At 44.2% G+C, this 18,705-nt stretch overlaps 1 protein-coding gene across 2 annotated transcripts in view; it reads right to left on the bottom strand.

The window, feature by feature from the left end:
- Positions 1 to 17,077, bottom strand: part of LOC139264399 (vacuolar protein sorting-associated protein 4B) — a 42,369-nt gene extending 25,292 nt beyond the window's left edge. Inside the window, exons 1-2 of one of the 2 annotated variants that reach the window (XM_070880792.1) lie at positions 16,910 to 17,077; positions 7,950 to 8,061 (exon numbers count right to left, since the gene is read on the bottom strand). In XM_070880792.1, the coding sequence (XP_070736893.1) occupies positions 7,950 to 8,061; positions 16,910 to 16,936 (139 nt within the window). In that variant the 5' untranslated portion in view covers positions 16,937 to 17,077. Of the gene's footprint in view, positions 1 to 7,949; positions 8,062 to 16,338; positions 16,396 to 16,909 lie in introns of those variants that run through there. The other variant, XM_070880793.1, reaches the window with a different exon arrangement.
- Between the last annotated feature and the right edge of the window lie 1,628 nt (positions 17,078 to 18,705).

Below are 18,705 nucleotides of genomic sequence, written 5' to 3'. Positions count from 1 at the left end.
GTTTTCAAACTCTTACGCTGGTAAAAGTAGGATATACGCCTAAATGACATTCGCTGGGCAAGAGATCCCTGTCCTTCTCTCAGGGATGCGTGCGAAACATTGACAGATCGCAAAAGCTGGTTCTTAGCGTATGCGCATTGCGCACCAAGAACTGGCATTTGCGAGGCCTCTTCGGGTGCGTGTGTTCATCACACATGCTATAATTTTCTACCCTATGTCTATCCTAGCAAACCCTTTAATAATCTTAAAGACCTCCATCAGGTCACCCCCAGCCTTCTCTCTTCCACAGAAAAGAGCCCCAGCCTGTTCAGTCCTTCCTGTTAGGTATAACCTCAGTTCAGACATCATCACCCTTGTAAACCTCGCAGTTCTGATATCATCCTTGTAAATCATTTTGCACCTTTTCCAGTGCCTCGATATCCTTTTTATAATATGGAGACCAGAACTGTGTACAGTACTCCATGTGGTTTAACCAAGGTTCTGTACAAGTTTAACATAACATGCTTTTCAATTCTATCTCCCTAGAAATGAATCCCAATGCATTGTTTTTCTTTTTAAAATGGCGTCATTAATCTGGATTCTTACTTTGTGATTTATGTATCTGTACCCTTTATCCCTTTGCTCCTCTATCCCATTTAGACTTTTATTTTCCAAGGAGCATGTAGCCTCCTTATTCCTCCTACCAAAATTAACCAGCTCACATTTATACTCAAATTAATCTGCCTATCACACACCCATTCCGCATGTTTATTAATGTCTGCAAATTTTGAAATTGTACTTTCAAATTCTGAGTCCAAATCATTTATGTAAATTGAAAACAATAGTGTTCCTTGCATCAATCCTTGTGAAACACCACTTCCCACTTTTTGCCAGTCTGAGTAACTACCCTTAACATCTGCCCTATTTGGTAGCCAGCTTGCTATCCATTCTGATAATTAGAATCATAGAATAGTATAGTACAGAAGGAGGCCATTCAGCTAAGTGAGTCGGCGCCGGCTCTCAGAGCAATCCAGTTAGCCCCACTCCCCTGCTCTTTCCCTATATCACTAATTTTTTTTCTTTCAAGTATTTATTTCAAGATAACATCCGGCTACAATTCTCCACTGTTTATCGTCTTCTTAAACCCCTCTCCCGTCTCCACCACACTCACCTCCAACAAATGTGAGGAGCTCATAGACTTCTTTGTCTCAAAGATTGAGACCATCCGATTAGCTGCCTCTGCCAATTGCCTTCCTACCCCTAGACCGGCGGGCCAAACTTCCTCTGAGGCTCCCTCTTGCCCTAGCCCTAAACTCGCATCTTTAGTTTTTCTCTGATCTCTCCACGCTCATCATGAGACCCATTTCCTGCTCCCTTGACCCTATTCCCACTAAACTGCTGCCCACCCAACTTCCTTTTTTGGCTCCCATGTTAGCTGACATTGTTAACGGTTCTCTCCCCTCAGGTACTGTCCCCCTCTCCTTCAAATCTGTGGTCATCACTCCTCTCCTCAAAAAAACCCTTTACCCCACACTGCTTGCGAGCTACCGCCCCATCTCCAACCTCCCAAGATCTTGAACGTGTTGTCACCTCCCAAAATCCTGTCCATCTTTCCCAGAACTCGTTTGAATCCCTTCAATCTGATTTCTGCCACTGCCACAGTACCGAAACAGCTCTCATCAAATGTCACAAATTACATCCTTTGTGACTGTGACAAAGGTAAACTATCCCTCCTCATTTTCCTGGACCTGTCTGCAGTCTTTGACAGTTGACCACTCCATCCTCCTCCAACACCTTTCCATTATCATTCAGCTGGGTGGGGCTGCACTCGCCTGGCTACATTCTTATCTAATCGTAGCCAGAAAATCTCCTGCAATGGCTTCTCTTCCCACTCCCGCATCTTTACCTCTGATGTCCCCCAAGGATCCTTGGCCCCCTCCTATTTATCATCCATATGCTGCCCTTGATGATATCAGTTTCCACATGTACAGAGACAACACGCAGCTCTACCTCTCCACCACTTCTCTCGATTCCTCCATGGTCTCTAAATTGTCAGATTGCTTGTCCGACATTCAGTACTGGATGAGCAGAAAACTTCTTCAATTAAATATTGGGAAGACCGAAGCCATTGTCTTTGGTCCCCGTCACAAACTTTGGTTCCCTAGCCACTGACTCCATCCCTCTCCCTAGCATCTATCTGAGACTAAACCACTGTTCACAACATAGGCGTCATATTGACCCACAAATGAGTTTCCGGACATATATCTGCGGCATAACTAAAACCGCCAATTTCCACCTCCGTAACATTGCCCTCCTCCGCCCCAGCTCATCTGCTGCTGAAACCTTCATCCATGCCTTTGTTACTGCTAGACTTGACTACTCCAACGCACTCCTGGCTGGCCTCCCACATTCTATCCTACGTAAACTTGAGGTCATCCAAAACTCGGCAATCCGTGTCCTAACTCGCACCAAGTACCGATCACCTATCACCCCTGTGCTCGCTGACCTATATTGGCTCCCGGTTAAGCAACACCTCGATTTCAAAATTCTCATCCTCGTTTACAAATTCCTCCTTGGCCTCGCGCCCATCTCTAATCTCTTTCAGCCTTAACCCCACAAGATGTCTGCGCTCCTCAAATTCTGCCCTCGAGCATCCCTGATTATGACTGCTCAACCATCAGTGACCGTGCCTTCAGCTGCTTGGGCTCAATGCTCTGGAACTCCCTCCCTAAATCTCTCCACCTCTCTTTCCTCCTTTAAGGCTCTCCTTAAAACCTCTCTCTTTGACCAAACCTTTGGTCATCTGCCGTAATTTCTTCTTATATGGCTCAGTGTCAAATTTATCTGTTTTGTCTTCTAACACTGCTGTGAAGCGCATTGGGACATTTTACGATGTTAAAGGTGCTATATAAATAAAAGTTATTGTTGTTATTTATCCAACTCCATTTTGAAGGCTACTATTGAATCTGTAGCCACCACCCTATCAGACAGTGCATTTGAAATCCTAACCACTTGTATAAATAAGGTTCTCATGTCGCCTCTGATTTTTTACCCAATTACCTTAAATCTATGACCCTCTGGTTATTGATTCTTAGAACATAGAAAATAGGTGCAGTAGGCCATTCGGCCCTTCTAGCCAGCACGACCATTCAATAAGATCATGGCTGATCATTCACCTCAGTACCCCTTTCCTGCTTTCTCTCCATACCCCTTGATCCCATTAGCCGTTAAGGGCCATATCTAACTCCCTCTTGAATATATCCAATGAACTGGCATCAACAACTCTCTGCAGTGGAGAATTCCACAGGTCAACAACTCTGAGTGAAGAAGTTTCTCTTCATCTCAGTCCTAAATGGCCTACCCCTTATCCTTAGACTGTGTCCCGGTTCTGGACTTCCCCAACATGGAGAGTATTCTTCCTGCATCTAACCTGTCCAGTCCCGTCAGAATTTTATGTTTCTATGAGATCCCCTCTCGTCCTTCTAAACTCCAATGAATACAGGCCCAGACGATCCAATCTCTCCTCATACGTCAGTCCTGCCATCCTGGGAATCAGTCTGGTGAACCTACACTCAATTCCTTCATCTAAATCATTGATGTATATTGTAAATAGCTGGGGTCCCAGCACTGAACCCTGCGGCATCCCACTAATCACTGCCTGCCATTCTGAAAAGGACCCGTTTATCCCGACTCACTGCTTCCTGTCTGCCAACCAGTTCTCTATCCACGTCAGTACATTACCCCCAATACCATGTGCTTTAATTTTGCACACCAATCTCTTGTGTGGGACCTTGTCAAAATCCTTTTGAAAGTCCAAATACACCACATCCACTGGTTCTCCCTTGTCCACTCTACTAGTTACAACCTCAAAAAATTCTAGAAGATTTGTCAAGCATGATTTCCCTTTCATAAATCCATGCTGACTTGGACTGATCCTGTCACTGCTTTCCAAATGCACTGCCATTTCATCTTTAATAATTGATTTCAACATTTTCCCCACTACTGATGTCAGGCTAACCAGTCTATAATTACCTGTTTTCTCTCTCCCTCCTGTTTTAAAAAGTGGTGTTACATTAGCTACCCTCCAGTCCATAGGAACTGGTCCAGAGTCGATAGACTGTTGGAAAATGACCAATGCATCCACTATTTCGAGGGTCACTTCCTTAAGTACTCTGGGATGCAGACTATCAGGCCCTGGGGATTTATCGGCATTCAATCCCATCAATTTCCCTAACACAATTTCCTGACTAATAAGGATTTCCTTCAGTTCCTCCTTCTCACTCGACCCTCGGTCCCTTAGTACTTCCGGAAGGTTATTTGTGTCTTCCTTCGTGAAGACAGAACCAAAGTATTTGTTCAACTGGTCTGCCATTTCTTTGATCCCCATTATAAATTCACCTGATTCTGACTGCAAGGTACCTACGTTTGTCTTCACTAATCTTTTTCTCTTCACATATCTATAGAAGCTTTTGCAGTCAGTTTTTATGTTCTCAGCAAGCTTCCTCTCATACTTTATTTTCCCCCTCTTAATTAAATTCTTTGTCTTCCTCTGCTGAATTCTAAATTTCTGCCAGTCCTCAGGTTTGTTGCTTTTTCTGGCCAATGTATATGCCCCTTCCTTGGATTATTCACTATCCTTAATTTCCCTTGTTAGCCACAGTTATGCCACCTTCCCAGTTTTATTTTTACTCCAGACAGGGATGTACAATTGTTGAAGTTCACCCATGTGATCTTTAAATGTTTGCCATTGCCTACCCACCGTCAATCTTTTAAGTATCATTTGCCAGTCTATTCTAGCCAATTCACGTCTCATACCATCGAAGTTACCTTTCCTTAAGTTCAGGACCCTAGTCTCTGAATCACTCTCCATCTTAAAGAATTCTACCATATTATGGTCACTCTTCCCCAAGGGGCCTAGCACAACAAGATTGCTAATTAGTCCTTTCTCATTACACATCACCCAGTCTAGGATGGCCAGCCCTCTAGTTGGTTCCTCGCCATATTGGTCTCGAAAAACATCCCTAAAACACTCCAGGAAATCCTCCTCCACCGTATTGCTACCAGTATGGTTTGCCCAATCTATATGTAGATTAAAGTCGCCCATGATAACTGCTGTACCTTTATTGCACGCATCCCTAATTTCTTGTTTGATGCTGTCCCCAACCTCACTACTACTGTTTGGTGGTCTGTACACAACTCCCACTAGCGTTTTCTGCCCTTTGGTATTCCGCAGCTCCACCCATACAGATTCCACATCATTCCAGCTAATGTCCTTCCTTACTATTGCATTAATTTCCTCTTTAACCAGTAACGCTACCCCACCTCCTTTTCCTTTCTGTCTATCCTTCCTGAATGTTGAATACCCCTGGATGTTGAGTTCCCAGCCTTGGTCATCCTGGAGCCATGTCGCCGTGATGCCAATTATATCATATTCCTTAATTGCTGCCTGTGCAGTTAATTCGTCCACCTTATTACGAATACTCCTCGTATTGTGGCACAGAGCCTTCAGGTTTGTCTTTTTAACACACATTGCTCCTTTAGAATTTTGCTGCAATGTGGCCCTTTTTGATTTTTGCCTTGGGTTTCTCCACCCTCCACTTTTACTTTTCTTCTTTCTATCTTTTGCTTCTGCCCCCATTCTACTTCCCTCTGTCTCCCTGCATAGGTTCTCATCCCCTGCCATATTAGTTTAACCCCTCCCCAACAGCACTAGCAAACACTCCCCCGAGGACATTGGTTCTGGTCCTGCCCAGGTGCAGACCGTCCGGTTTGGACTGGTCCCACCTCCCCCAGAACCGGTTCCAATGTCCCAGGAATTTGAATCCCTCCCTTCTGCACCACTCCTCAAGCCACGTATTCATCTGACCTATCCTGCAATTCCTACTCTGACTAGCACGTGGCACTGGTAGTAATCCTGAGATTACTACCTTCGAGGTCCCACTTTTAAAATTTAACTCCTAGCTTCCTAAATTCAGCTTGTAGGACCTCATCCCGTTTTTTTACCTATATCGTTGGTACCTATATGCACCATGACAACTGGCTGTTCACTCTCCCCCTCCAAAATGCCCTGCAGCCGCTCCGAGACATCCTTGACCCTTGCACCAGGGAGGCAACATACCATCCTGAAGTCTCGATTGCGGCCGCAGAAACGTCTATCTATTCCCCTTACAATAGAATCCCCTACCATCTTCAGCCATTGGAGACAGTTTCTCTTTATTTACTTTATACAAACCCTTCATGATTTTAAACAACTCTTATCAAATCTCCTCTTAGCCTTCTCTGTTCCAAAGAGAACAACCCCAGCTTTCCCAGTCTGGAACCATTCTCGTAAATGTCTTCTCTACCCTCTCCAAAACCTTCACATCCTTCCTACTTGTCCCTCCATTATCTTTACTACCACCGACATGAAGCTAACTGGTCTGCAGTTCTTTGGAATTGTTCTATCGCCTTTATAAAATATAGGAATCACATTAACTACCCCACCCCCACAGTCCTCTGGCACTATTCCTTTTTCCTATACGTTCCTCTACTATCTCTTCCCGAACTTATTTTAATACACACGGATGCAATCCATCCAGGGGTTTTGCCCTCTCTAAGTTTGATTCGTTTATCTTAAAAGTCTATCTTAAATGTTTTTAATATCTGTTTTGATCACTACTTGTAATGTCATGTTCACCTGATTAATCTCCCTGGTAAATACTGAGGCAAAGTAACTATTCAATATTTCTGTCATTTTGTTGTCATTAGCTGTGAGTTTATCTTGTGTATCCCTTAGTTGCCCTATCCCTAGTCTGGTTTTTATTTTCTTATTTGTCTGTAGAATACTTTACTATTTCTTTTTCCTTGATAATTTCATGTTTTAGTTCCTCTTTGCTTTCCTAATTGTATTTTTGACTTCTTTCCCAAGCTCTTCATATTCCCTTTTGTAATGCTCTCCTTTATTATCTATGTATTTAGTGTATGCCTGTTAGCTTTAGTCTCAATTTCACCTTTCGCTCTTCATTCATCCATGGCATTTCATTATTGGCTAGCATGTTCTTGCTTTGAGAGTATATTCCTCCTGAACTCATTACCTTTTTAAATATTTCCTATTGCTGTTCTCTCTGTCAGTCAGTTTTTAAGTTTACCTTCCTTAGTTCTGTTCTCATTTCCTCAAAATTAGCTTTTTTCCAATATATTATTTTGGTTTTAGTCTGCCTTATGTGTTTCTCAATCATTATTTTAAACTTCATTATATTATGATTGCTATTGCTGACATGTTCACCTGTGCTTACTTATCTGCTCTGGTTCATTTTCCATTACTAGATCCAGCAGTAATCCCTCCCTTGTCTCCAACAAAAAAACTTATTCATCCTGCTTAAAATAGACATGATAGCACTCTCTAAATGAAGGTACGTCTATATTGTATGAAATCCTTGCTAGCACCACTGAGATTACTCTCAAAGCAAAGACCCAAATTAATTGACTGCATCCTGAAGGTAAGTGTGTCGGATTCATTACGGTCGGCTGCCCGGGTGACAAGTTAAAAAATGGGTCTTTCTGGACATTGGCCAGACAGGTTTATCTTCAGATTACAATGCTGAACCAAGGCTGTACAGCTAGCATGGGTCTCATAGAAAAGCAGAATTTTTAAAGGGCAGATTCACTCTCCCTCATATAATCATGTTCTTGCTTTCTTTAATAAAAGTAAACTCGAACTCCATTAGCAAGAGGATGACAATCTGTTCCAGCTTCCTCCATCCAAACTGAAAGATCTTTATACAGAGCAAATCTGTAAGTGATTATAAAACAAGTGGTACCCAATAATTGACTTAATCACTGCTCCTTAAAAATTAAGGTGACATGTTGTACTTTTCTTTTTTTATTAATTACTTTATTTTGGAGCTTCACAGATACCCTAATAGAAAAATCATTGTGAAAAACCTGTAGCGAAATGTGATGAGCAGAGATCCTTTGATTAAATTGCTTACATTTAACAACATGCAAAAAGTACTGCACTGCACATTGGTATAACCGCAGGGCTTCTTCATAGTTTCCTCCTTTATCTTCTTGAGCAGCCTTGCTTGCGAGGTCTATACCTTTCTATAAAAAGGAGAAACAAATTTGAAAAATTACTACTTTATTCTGAGGCTTTATCTACTATTGTTACCTAAAAACTAGAATAAATTAAACTGCCTAAGTATGAAAGATCATGGATCTCCAGGATTTTGATGAGGAATTACTACCACATTCTGGTGGCTAGTGTGCAACGGCCACCCCATGTTAAAAGAGTCCATGCACAGGCTTCAGTATGTAGTTCAGGACCTAGAATGTTAGGTCCCTCATTGAAACATCTGTGAACTCATCCCTTTTTGGTGTGGAAACAGGTCATCCTCGATACGAGGGACTGCCTAATACTACCACATGTGTAAAAACCATCTCAGAAATTACTAGACAAGAAATTTTAAATTTCATTACAAGTTCATTATGGATGAAGGTGGTTATTCAGTTCATCTTGGTGAATCCATCCAGAATGACCCTAAAATCCACCATTAAGGCATCCTATGCTGTGTTTGGAGGGAATGACAACGTATTTTATAAAATGCCAGCTTTTGAACTGGCTTACATCATTACATTTTTGGGTTTGTACACAACATATTTTTCTTGGGGTCAGCATCAAAGATCCACCCCAGAAGTGAGCCCTCACTCCTTATGACCTGAACAGGGCTTTTGCTTGCACAGTATCTAGTTAAGTGTAGCAAGCCCAGGGATTGAACATAGAACCCTTCTTGTTGCACTTCAGCTTAATAGATAATCATCTGTCACTACCTGGTTTCCTCATCCTCAAAATGGTGGAAGAATAACCACTAAATCAGACTGTAGATTAGGTTATAAACAAGAGTTACAAAGGATGCCACTGGTGACTTTGACCTAGGTAGTCTCAATGCTGTGCCCACGCAAAAGGAGCCATTGATGGCATCCATAAACATTTAGATAAAAGGAAGACAGTTGAACTACTGAGAGAAGGGATCAAGGGAACATAGTGAATCTTACAGGAGATTACCTAGGTGAGGATGGGGGATAAGTTACAGAGCAATGTGGGCATGAGATGGCAGCTGAGGCTGAGACACCACACAGAGTCTGAATGAGATGACCAATTCCATACAAAAATGCACCTTTGCAGTCACGGACCGTTAACTGACACCCTCCACTACCCTACCTGGCAGTCCATTACACATATTGATCACTCTTGCATGAAGAACAACCTGACATCAGGCCTAAAGCTGCCTTTTGCTCATTTGAACCGAGGCTTCAGTGTTCCACTATCATAGTTTAGTTTGTAGTAATTTTCTGATCTATAATCATTTTTATTTCTGGGAGCCTTTCAGTCACCACCTTTCCAGATCAAAAAGCCTCCCCCCCCCACCCCCCAGTATTTCCTCATAACTCAGTCCTCTGATGTCGGAATCAATCTCAATCTTTTCTGCATCATCTCCGAAGGTTAAATGTCTCCTTTGGGCTTCAGTGACCAAAGCTGTTCACAGTACAATAGTTTTAGCATGGCATTCTTAAAATTTACACAGTATTATTTTGGCTGTTGCTTTGCTTTGCTGATTGTTGCTCCAGTGTGACTGGACATATTTAGCAGTTAATAACCCCACTCATCTAGTACATATGCTAGTCATTTTTTCCCCTTTATGAACAATGTTTTATACTCAATTTCTTCCTCCACAGAAATATTGGTTGGCAAACAGCTGGGATCGAATGTCCTAAACGAAAAGCCGGAATGTGCTGAGCTTTGGCATTTTAATGTACCTCTCAGTCTCCTTGGAAGATCTGGCATTTTAGATGTGCACTGCATCCACTTTGGAAGCATTCAAGGTAAGCAACAACGAAGGCAGAGGGCACAGCTGCTCAGACACAGATGCTACCAAGAAAGCAGCATGGCCACAACTGGAAAGTGATTAAATGAGTAAATTCAACTGAAGGAGCATCATTGACTACAGATATGGTGGATATGATCAGCCCCATTATTATACCATTTTCATCACAATACAATGATGTCAAGTTAGATAAGAGATTAGAAGATACTTCCCTCCCCACATCTCAAATAATAGATATGTGGAACTGACTCCTAGCAAAAAGTTAAATTTGTGACAACTAATACTTTAATGGAGGAACTGGATAAATATCTGGAAAAAAATGAACTTGTATTCATATAGCGCCTTTTAAGATGTCCCAAAACACTTCACGACCAATGAATTATTTTGAAGTATAGTTGCTGTTGTTTTATAAGAAAATATGGCAACCAGTTTCTACATGACATATCTCAAACAGCTGTTTTGGTGATATTAGCTGAGGGATGAATATTGGCCAGAATCTTTTACATTCAGCTGAAAAAGCAGATAGGGTCTTGGTTTAACATTTCATCCAGACAGCACCTCAACACATTCTCAATACTGCACTGATGATAGTCTAGATTGTGTGCTCAAGACCTGGAGTGGGGCTTCAATTCATGACCTTCTGTCTCAAAGTTGAGTGTTACCACTGAGCCAGGCTGACAGCTTAAAAAGGAATAGATAGATGGACATGGCCAAATATTCTATGAAGAATGATGGTTCTTGTAAGTGGGCGTTGACTTGAGGAACTGCACTCCATTGTATTTAATCTTGTGGCGGTAGGAGGTATTATCGGATATTGTCAGCGAGTTATGATCTGAAATGCACTGCCTGAAAGGGCGGTGGAAGAAGATATAGTAACTTTCAAAAGGGAATTGAATAAATCCTTGAAAAAGGAAAAAAATTGCAGTATGGGGACAGAGAATAATGGGACAGCTCTTTTAAAGAGCTGGCACAGGCACAATGGGCTCCTTCTGTGCTGAGGGAGTCATTGGGATTGGGAGATGACGACGCAGCTTACATAGATGGTACCAGAGGGAGGAGACCATTGGGATAGGAGTACTCTTGTAATGGGCAGCAACTATTTTAAATAGGTATTCAGATAAAAGCAGGCTTGAGTACTTACACTAAATGGACCAGGTATTTTTTTCAGGCTTTGATTGGTTCTGGAGATTGTTTGGCAGTTTAGGGAGGTGTTTATGAACTTTTAAGAGACAATATCCACTGTTATTTTAAGAAACAGACATTGTGTGTATGCTGGCTGTTAAACTTATATAGAATCTTGGTTAGACCAGGGGTTCTCAATCAGGTGTCCACGAGAAGGTTGTGAAGGTCCTCCAAAAATAACCAGATTCTACACTACATCCCACCCATCAATCCTCCAGCCCCTGTCCTTATTGGTCTGGAGCTCACGTCAATTACCCGGGCAGTGAGCTGAGCATGCGGTGTTGGCTGGTGAAGACGCAGCAGGCAAGAGGTCTGGAGAAAGTGGGTTAATAAACTCCAGGGGGCAGGGAAGGGGAAGGGAGAACCAGTTCTGCCCCAGCTGGAAAGTGCAGTGTAAGCTCCAAACTCCAGGAGCAACAGCAAGTGCAGGGAGAATCTATAAATAAAGGAGAAACAGTGACTGCTAATGGAGCATCTATAAATGATGGGAAATGGTGACTGGTCAGGTCCAGCTCCCCATACCTTCCAGCCTTCGTATCCCAAACCCTAAACCAAACATCCAACTGTAACCTCGACCCCTAACCCTGTAAGGTTACTAATCTTCAGAAAAGCACAGAAGGAGACCATGAACTAAACATTGATTAATCCAAGCTTTTGGAATTTAATACAAGCTTTTGGAATTAAGCTGGACAATTAAGGACATCCTGTGGTCAGGAACCAAAAAAGTGACTTTATGCATAACAACAATGGAGTTGTTACGTGAGGCCCTGAACTTGATTGACCAGTGTGGGGAAACAAGCCCACTGGAGACACCAAGTCTGCTAGAAGCAGGAGTACAAAGGACCCTATGGAATGCAAATTGTTGGATAACAGAGCATTTAACATAAGGAATTATCTTTTGCACTGTGCAAATTAGTAGCCATTCAAACTCATCACCACAGCCAGTTAAACAAATCACCACATCGATAATCGGATCTCGGAAGCAAGAAACTTATTCATACCTGGATATAAGTATACGAGCTAGAAGCAGCTCAGCAGAAGGAGAACAGGCAACACAGAAAGAAACAGCAAGCAGGCATGGAAAGAAAGGAACAGAAGCTGCAGAGAACGGCCAGAAGACAAACCGACGATCACGGAATCAATGACCACGAATCTCTGGTGATTGTATGTTTAATGTCAAATTTCTCTCAGAAGTCTAGTCCTGTAGTTTTAGTCGGTTTTTGTTGCGTAAAACAGACATTGGTTAAGCCTAAATTTTGTGCCACGTGTTGTCCTTTCCCACTACAAGTTTCGAGGTCTAAGAATCAGAGTAGAGTGAAAAACAAACACCCTACAACCCTGGCCTTTAACCATAAAGTCTTAACCTGAAACACTAATGTAATCTCTAACTGTAACACCCCAACCATAGTTGGAACGTCTATCACTAATCCCTAAAGTTTATGTTTAATTGTATAAGTTTTCAAATCCCTCCATGCCCTCGCTCTTCCATATCTCCAATCTCCTCCAACCCTCCAAGATATCTGCACCCCTCCAATTCTGGCCTTGAGCATCCCCGATTTTGATTGCTCCACCACTAGCTCTGGAATTCCCTCCCTAAACCTCTCCATCATATTACCTCTTTTTCCTCCTTCAAGATGCTCCTTAACACCTACCTCTGACTAAATCTGCCCTAATATTTCCTTATCTGGCTTGGTATCAAATTTTGCTTGATTACCCTCCCGTGAACATTGGGACATTTTATTATGTTAAAGGCGCTATGTAAATACAAGTTGTTGTGTTACAGGGGGTCTGTGGAATTTTTATAACAAGGCGGGTGGGGGGGGAGGAGGGGGCTCAGAAGCAAAAAGGTCGAGAACCTCTGGGTTAGACCACATTTGGAGTACCGTGAACAGTTCTAGTCTCATTATAAAAAGGATATAGAGGCACTGGAGAAGGTGCAGAAAAGATTTACTAGGTTAATACTAGAACGGAGAGGTTATAGCCTTCAGGAAAGACTGAACCGGCTGGAGCTCTTACTTCTAGAAAAAGGACTGAGTGGGTGACCTGATCGAGATCCTTAAAATTATGAAAGGGTTTGATAGGATCGATGTTGAGAAGATGTTTTCACTTGCGGGCAAGGCCAGAACTGGGGCTATAAATATGATGGTCATTAATAAATCCAACAGGGAATTCAGGAGAAACTTCGGTGGTTATAATGTGGAACTCTCTACCACAAGGAGTAGTTGAGATGAATAGCATAGATGCATTTAAGGGGAAATTAGATAAGCACATGGAGAAAGGAATAGATCAGGTTAGGTGATGGAGGTGGTTTGTGTGGAGCATAAACACCAGCATGGACCTGTCGGGCCAAATGGCCTGATTCTGTGCTGTAAATACGATGCAATCATGGAGTGAAAGAGAATGTCATTGGCTCGGATTTTGCGGCGGTAATGACAGCAAACTGTCAGCGTTCGCTCTCATTACTCCTCCATAACGGACCTTAATTTCATGATTTAGCACATGCGCAGATAAATCGGGACATCCTAAAGTTGTAGTCAGTCTCCACCACAGGCTGCACTATGGAACGCCCCATAGCTGGCAATCAGTGAAATCAGTTGAACTGATAAAAGCTTTTCCGATCAAATTGCACTGTTAAACACCCCATTAAAAGTTAAGCCTTGTTGGAATAGGCAGAACTGGGGTTTTAACGGCGCATTGACTGCTGAACAACCGCTCTGGCCCTGAAAAACTCATTTTATATTTGTGGAATGTCAAATTTCTCCATGATAGAAAATTACTTGATTTAAAAAATATATATACTTTTTTTTTTAAAGTTTATTTATGATATTACAGCTTCTACCTTAACCCCATTTGTTTATGTTCCAATCTTTATTTCGCTCTCTGTAAACATTTTTTTTTTTTTAAGTGAATTTATTTATTGGTTTATCTATCTAATCGTAGTCAGAGAATGGCTTCTCTTCCCACTTTGTTACCTCTGGTGTACCCCCAAGGATCTATCCTTAGCCCTCTTCGGTCTCAGCTACATGCTACCCCTCAGCGACATCATCCAAAAGAACGGCAACAATTTCCAGATGTACACCAACACCCAGCTCAACCTCACCACCACTCTCTCTCCACTGTCTCTAAATAGTCAGACTGCTCATCTAATATCCAATACCAGATGAGCAGAAATGTCCTCCAACTAAATATCAGAAGACCAAAGCCATTGTCTTCAATCACCACCACAAACTCCATTTCCTAGCTACCGACTCCATCCCTCTCCCTAGCATCTGTCTGAGGCTAAACCAGACTGTTCACAACCTTGGTGTCATATTTGACCCTGAAATGAGCTATTACTATGACTGCCTATTTCCATCTCCGTAACACTGCCCAACTCCACCCCTGCTCAGCGGCTGCTGAAACCCTTATCCATGCTTTTGTTACCTCTAGAGTTGACTATCTCAATGCACTCCTGGCTGGCCTCCGTAGAAGTCATCCAACCCTCTGCAGCCCGTGTCCTAACTCACGCCAAGTCCTGTTCACCTATCAACACTGCGTTTGCTGACTTGATTTTAAAATTGACATCCTTGTTTTCAAATTCCTCCATGGACTTACCCCTCCATATCTCTAATCACTCCAGCCTCACCACCCACCCCAAGATCTCTACAATCCTCTAATTCAGGCCTCTTTTACATCCCTGATTTTAAAATTGCTGAAACATTGGTGGTCATACCTTCGCTGCTCAGGCCCCAAGCTCTGGAATTCCCTCCCTGAACCTTTCCGCCTCTCTAGCTCTCTTTTTTCCTTTAAAACGCTCCTTAAAACATACCTCTTTGACCAAGCTTTTGGTCATTTGCCCCAATATCTCATGTGGTTCGGTGTCAAATTTTGTTTAAATAGGCTCCTTTGAATTGCCTTGGGACATTTACTGTTAAAGGCGCTATATCAATACAAGTTGTTGTTGTTATGAGAGAGAATTCTCCAATATGGTTGGCTGCTTACGACAGCTTGCTGATATCACTACTGCTCTGTGCTGGGGATATACTTTTGATAGCACTACAATCTACAACAACTTGTATTTATATAGCACCTTGAACACAGTAAAACATCCAAAGGTGCTTCACAGGAGCATTGAAAGAAAAAAAAATTGACACTGAGCCACAAAGAGAAATTACAGCGTCTGACCAAAAGCTTGATCAAAAAGGTAGGTTTTAAGGAGAATCTTAAATGAGGAAAGAGAGGTAGAGATACAGAGGTTTAGGCAGGGAATTCCAGAGGTTGGGGCCTAAGCAACAGAAGGCACGGCCACCAATGGTTGACCAATTATAATCAGAGATGCTCAAGAGGGCAGAAGGAGAGGAGCGCAGATATCTCAGTGGCAGTGGGTGGGTGGTTGTGGAGCTGGAGGAGATTAGATAGGCAACGTCAAGGAAGCTAAAGTTCTTGCTAGAGATCAAGAGGTCTATGTGGCCAGCTTTCTTCATGGTCAGTGGCGATTACTATTGCTTTGTCGCTGACCACAAATTCCAGGTCATTAGGTCAATCCTAAATGTACCTGGTGTTCGCAGGCCAGGAGCCGCTCAGCCTGCTGGGCTAGGCTGCCACGCTACTCCTTCCGCTCCCCGGCCTGCGAGCACCATTGGTGTAGGACAGGGAGTGGAAGAAGCAGCGTGACGGCATAGCACTCCAAGGAGCAGCATGTGCTGGAGCAGGAGAGCAACGGCAGTGAAGAGGGACATCACCAAGATCCAGGTCGGCGATTGGAGAGTGGGCAGATACAGCAGGAGCGGCGAGGTCGGAGCGAAAGAGCAGCGAGAGAATGTAGAGGGAATTGATCGGGGCCCAGGAGAGGCGTGAGTTCGGGGCCGTACAAGCCAGCCCACACTGCGATGTGCGCGCGCACTAGGTCCGTGCAGCAGAGCTGATCTCCGGTCGTCTTGGTTAATCCTTGCTACTGGACCAAGACCTAGCTCTGTCAAGCCCGTGTGGTGGCTGGTGTGCAACGGTCATCACACATTAAAAAAAATGCACGCACAGGAATCTTCCACCCCTCAAGATTTAATTCGGGACCTGGAATTTTAGGTCCTTCATTGAAACACCCGTAAACTTTTTGACGTGGAAGCAAGTCATCCGCGATTCGAGGGACTGCCTATGATGATGATGAAATGTACTTATTACTAGTTTGAGCTTGCAGTCCTTTGTCCTACTTCCACAATTTAAAGTAATATTTGTGAATTAACCTTTCCGTTTCCTAAAATAACTGCTCGTCTACCTTTGGTATCAGGGAAGATTTATATTTCAACTCTTCACTGTATCTAAATAAATGGAGGCTTACCAAATATCTTGCTTTTTTCATGAACACTGCACTTTTTCAAGTCTTCACTTCCTAGCCCTTTCGGAATGTGAACACAAGATAAAGTAGTTTAGTCCTTCTCAAAGAGAAGCAACACACCCAATACATTTAGCCGTTCGGTTTCGCACTTTTCCAAAACACTGGCGACTTGGATCTATTCCAATCAGTGCATCGACCAATGTTAGGGTTTTAAGGGAGGGGCTGCTGGTTTCTCTAATTGCTTCTCTATTCACCTTTCCCTCTTCCTGTTGCACTGCCCTTTACCAGACACGTCATGTGTTTAATTGCAGGCCGAGCCTGTCCTCTGCTGGAGTTTCCTTCTTCCTCCCAGTCCAGGCCGCTCACAGGCTCTTTAGTTTGAACGTTCATTTCAATCTCACCCTCGATGTTGACAGCAGATTTCTGGACTCACAACCCACCAACCCGCACCCACTCCCCCAAGCTCAGGAGGTGGAGTGTAGGGGAGCCCGGGACCCGCTGAGCAGAGAGCAGAAGCTCAGTACCTCCTGCCCGGGCCGCTCTGTCCCCGTCCATCGGCCTCAGCATCGTTTACCTGCAAGTTGTTACTGTGGGCAGCCATTTGCCCTGTCCGTGCGTTTCACTGCAGCTATCCAGCAGGGGAGAAAGTTAAGCCTCGGGTCGAACTTGTACAAATTTGGAGTCACTTTTCTCACCGACGACTTCTTCCGCCTCCTGCTGCAAACCCAAAACACACACACTTCCGCGCCACCTGCAAAATGGCGGCGCACTTCCGGCATCAAGCCCCGCCCCCATCGCCAACTGTCTGCGCATGTGCGGATTCCCATTGTGCCCAGAGCTTCAGCGTTGGCTGTGGAATAAGTGACAGGGCTGACTCTTTTAAATGCTGGCAAATGCCAATGAAAAGTAAAACATGCACAACCAATATCATCACCATCATCATAGGCAGTCCCTCGAACCGAAGATGACTTGCTTCCACGTCAAAAAGTTCACAGGTGTTTCAATGATGGACCTAAAATTCCAGGTCCGAACTAAATCTCGAAGGGTGGAAGACGCCTGTGCTTGGAATTTTTTTAACGTGTGATGGCCGTTGCACACCAGCCACCACACGGGCTTGACAGAGCTAGGTCTTGGTCCAGTAGCAAGGATTAACCAAGACGACGGAGACCTGCTCTGCTGCACGGACCTAGTGCGCACACATATCGCAGTGTGGGCTGGCCTGTGCTACCCCTGGGCCCTTGCCTCTTCTGGGCCCCGATCACGTCCCTCTACAATCTCTCGCCGCTCCTTCGCCCCGATCTTGCTGCTCCTGCTGTACCTGCCCACGCTCCAATCACCGATCTGGACTTTGATGACGTCACTCATCACTGCTGTTGCTCACCTGCTCCAGCACGTGCTGTTCCCTGGAAGGGCCACAGGCTTCAGCTTGCCATGCTGCTGCTGGAGCAGCACTGTCCTTAAACTGTCCCCTGTGGCAGCTAACTCCAAAAAGAACTTCTCTCCCCCATCAATCGCTCCTAAAGCCGGTGCGGTCTGCAGATCTCTCTTCAGACGACTAAAAGCTGCCATGCAGTCCTCATCCCACTCCCTTGTGGAGGAGCCGGAGTAGAGGGGCTGCCGTAGCAGCATAGTCTTCTATGAAATCCCTGCAGTACCCTATGAGTCCCAGGAAGGATCTTACCCCCGTTACCGTGGTTGGGACAGGTAGTTCCTGTATCGCCTTCCTCCTCGCCTCATTGATGGCCCTCTCCCCAGCACGCATGGTCAGCCCGAGGAATTTTACTTCCTGCTGGCCGATTTGTGCTTTCCTGGGATTGACCTTGAACCCAGCTTCCTTTAACAGACTCAGCAGCTCAGCCAGCAGTGCGCCATGCTCCTCCCGCTTGTCGGAGAACAAAAGCAGGTCGTCCACGTACTGCACAAGCTGCTGTGGTCTGCTGAACCCTTTTAAACAGTTGGCCATTTCTACCCCGGCGGAGTACAGAGCGGATGTGCAAGTCAACCTCGAGGCATTTGCTACACACAAGCATGACTGCGGGAGGGTAAGCAGGGCTGGAGGTCAGAGTAGAAGGAGACCCCATGGCCCGACCACAGAAACAGTATAACTTCCCCAGAGAGGCAGAGGCGGATTTAGAGACGGCGTTGGTATCACTGGTTGAGCAGGGTGTGTTGAGACCCATAGTGACCCATGTGAACTCTCCGATTTGGCCGGTTAGGAAACGGGACAATTCGTGGAGAGCCACTGTGGACGATCGGGTTCTTAACAAGAACATCCCAGCCTGTGCCCCCACCGTCGCAGCCATAGCCGACCTGATCGGGAGTATCCCAGCATCCGCGAAAAACATTCACGGTGCTGGACATTTCAAACGG

This window comes from Pristiophorus japonicus, chromosome 5, assembly GCF_044704955.1.
Source record: "Pristiophorus japonicus isolate sPriJap1 chromosome 5, sPriJap1.hap1, whole genome shotgun sequence".
NCBI lineage: Eukaryota > Metazoa > Chordata > Chondrichthyes > Pristiophoridae > Pristiophorus > Pristiophorus japonicus.
The sequence above is the reverse complement of the archived record's forward strand: the minus strand, read 5'-3'. Positions and strand labels throughout refer to the sequence as shown.